The sequence below is a fragment of the Corylus avellana genome, chromosome 1 (genome assembly GCF_965113065.1).
Source record: "Corylus avellana chromosome 1, dhCorAvel1.hap1.2, whole genome shotgun sequence".
In the NCBI taxonomy this organism is placed as follows: Eukaryota; Viridiplantae; Streptophyta; class Magnoliopsida; order Fagales; family Betulaceae; genus Corylus; species Corylus avellana.
Genome location: NC_142490.1, coordinates 18590086 through 18593011, shown reverse-complemented (window position 1 = coordinate 18593011; position 2926 = coordinate 18590086). Strand labels below are relative to the sequence as shown.

At 46.4% G+C, this 2926-nt stretch overlaps 1 protein-coding gene across 1 annotated transcript; it reads left to right on the top strand.

Moving 5' to 3' along the window:
- The first annotated feature begins 207 nt into the window (after positions 1–207).
- PUB17 (plant U-box 17) lies at positions 208–2926 on the top strand. The gene has a single exon (XM_059582996.2). It carries the CDS (start codon positions 523–525, stop codon positions 2686–2688), a length of 2166 nt encoding a protein of 721 aa, XP_059438979.2. The 5' UTR covers positions 208–522; the 3' UTR covers positions 2689–2926.

The following is a 2926-nucleotide window of genomic DNA, read 5'->3' as shown; positions in this document are numbered from 1 at the left end:
GGCGATACTGTAGAATTGTAGACGGAAGAAAGATGGAAGGAAGCAATCGACAGGAATCTGGATCATCGTCCGTCTAACCCGATGCTGTCGTTGTCAACCAAAGCCTGCACCGGCTGCATTCAAAGAAAATTCCTAGAGAGAGAAAAAATTTGAATAAATAAATAAAATAAATAAATAAATAAATAAAAGGGAGGAGGAAAAAGAAATGGAAGGCTTTGGAAATTCAGACCTTTTTTTCTGCTCAAAAGACGCGGATTCTTACACAAATAAAAAAGTCCAAACACCCCTCTCTTTCTCTCTCTTTCTCAAAGCTTTGAAGATTCAACCCCAAAAGCAGCAGCGAAAACAACAACAACAACAACAAACGCGAACGACGTTAACAAACAACAACTGTTGAGACTGTTTTATAGTCTTTCTGTTCGTTCCATTTCTGGGCTTTTACAGAGATACAGACCTAAGATTTCTGTTTTGTAGATCTCTTTGTATATTTGGGTTCCTATACCGATCGGAAGAGTTGGGTATATGGCGACCGCGGCAATATTTTCGTCGTTGCGGAGGCGGAGATCGCCTTCGTTGGAGGCGTTCTTGGCTCCGGTGGACCTAAGCGAGGTGGCTTTGGTGCAAACCCTAGCGACCGTGTCGGCCGAGCTGGTCGCGGATTTCTCGGCCAAGGTTTTCTGTTTCCAGCGCAAGAACACCCGCTCTCTCATCCGGAAAATCGAGGTCTTCCTCGTCCTCCTAGACTATCTCAAGGAATCGGGCTCTTCCGGCTTGCCTTCTACGGCGGCGCTCTGCTTCAAGGAGACCTATCTGTTGCTGTACCGTTCCAAGATACTCCTCGATTACTGCGCGCAATCGAGTAAGTTGTGGCTTTTGCTTCAAAACCATTCGATTTCGGGCCATTTTCATGATCTGAACCAGGAAATCTCGACCCTTTTCGATGTTTTTCCTTTGAACGACGTTGTTTTGAGTGAGGACATTAGAGAACAGGTTGAGCTTATGCAGAGACAAGCCAGGCGATCGAGGTTGTTCATTGATAAAGACGATGAGTTGCTTAGGATTCGGTTTTTTGGTTTTCTTGATGAGTTTGAGAGTGGGAAGGTTCCCAATTCGGAGGAATTGAGGTTGTTCTTTGTGGAGAGGTTGGGGATTAGGGATGCAAAGAGTTGTAGGGCTGAAATTGAGTTTTTGGAGGAGCAGATTGTGAATCATGAGGGGGATGTGGAGCCTACTGTATCGGTGCTTAATGGGTTCGTTGCGATCACTCGGTATAGTAGGTTTTTGCTATTTGGGTTTGAGGAGGAGGACGATCAGGTGGGATTGGAAATGGGTGGGAGTGTGAAGAGGCAGAGGAAGGGGTTGATCACGCAGGAGATTGCAGAGACTTTTGTTACGGTCCCCAAGGACTTTTCTTGCCCGATATCGTTGGATGTGATGCGAGACCCTGTGATAATATCCACAGGGCAGACATATGATCGGAGTTCCATAGCAAGGTGGATGGAAGAAGGCCATTGTACTTGCCCGAAGACGGGCCAAATGCTTGAACATAACCACCGGCTTGTGCCTAATCGGGCTCTGAGGAATTTGATCATGCAGTGGTGCACTGCTCATGGGGTTCCCTATGACCCGCCGGAGAGCACCGATGGCTCAGTTGAAAGCTTTTCTGCTGCAGCTGCTCCCACCCGGGGTGCGGTCGAAGCCACTAGAGCCACAGCAACACTTCTCATTCAGCAGTTGGCTAATGGGTCGCAGCGTGCGATGACTATTGCGGCTCGTGAGATACGTTTGTTAGCAAAAACAGGAAAGGAGAATCGTGCTTTCATTGCGGAAGCTGGGGCTATTCCCCATCTTCGGAAGCTACTCTCTTCTATGAACCCTGTGGCGCAGGAGAATTCAGTGACGGCAATGCTTAATCTATCGATATATGATAAGAACAAGAGCCGAATTATGGATGAGGAAGGGTGTCTGGGATTGATTGTTGAAGTATTGAGATTTGGGCATACGACTGAGGCAAGGGAAAATGCTGCAGCAACATTGTTCAGCCTCTCTGCAGTTCATGACTATAAGAAGAGAATAGCAGATGAGGAAGGGGCAGTTGAAGCTCTGGCAGGGCTGTTGAGAGAGGGGACTCCAAGAGGAAAGAAGGATGCCGTAACGGCTTTATTTAATCTGTCGACTCACACAGAAAATTGTGTGAGAATGATAGAGGCAGGGGCTGTAGCGGCCCTAATAGGGGCTTTGGGAAATGAAGGGGTTGCTGAGGAAGCAGCTGGTGCATTGGCCTTGATTGTTAGGCAGCCAGCTGGAGCAGAAGCTGTGGGGAAGGAGGAAATGGCGGTGGCGGGATTGATAGCAATGATGCGCTGTGGAACGCCTAGGGGAAAAGAAAATGCAGTGGCAGCATTGCTTGAGTTATGCCGTTGTGGTGGAGCAGCAGCGACTGAGAGAGTGGTTAAGGCCCCAATGTTGGCTGGGCTTCTTCAGACTCTGCTATTTACAGGTACAAAGCGGGCAAGAAGAAAAGCAGCTTCACTTGCTAGAGTGTTTCAGAGATGCGAGAATGCATCCTTGCATTTTGGTGGATTGGGTGTAGGATATGCATTTGCAAGCAATTCAGCTGCAAACAGAGATTCAAGTTTCGCCGGTGATGTTTCCGTGCCAATGTCCATTTCAGTGCCTGTTTTGTAGTGGTAACATCCACTTCATGTCGTTGTCATCCCTGCCTATATATGTGTTCCATTTTTGTTGGAAGTATTTACAAATTCTTTCATTGAAATTTACATGATAAAGAAGTTTATAGGAATACCATATCTGATGTGTTCTTAAAGAATGATAAGTGGTGTTGAACAGTTAGCCCGAGTTCAATATATGTATTGTCCATTGATTTAGAAAAAACAGATTAGTAAAATGTTCACAAATATTTCGA

What these genes read in the sequence shown, in the direction of transcription:
- PUB17 (XM_059582996.2), top strand. Translation starts at nt 523, where the DNA reads ATGGCGACCGCGGCAATATTTTCGTCGTTGCGGAGGCGGAGATCGCCT.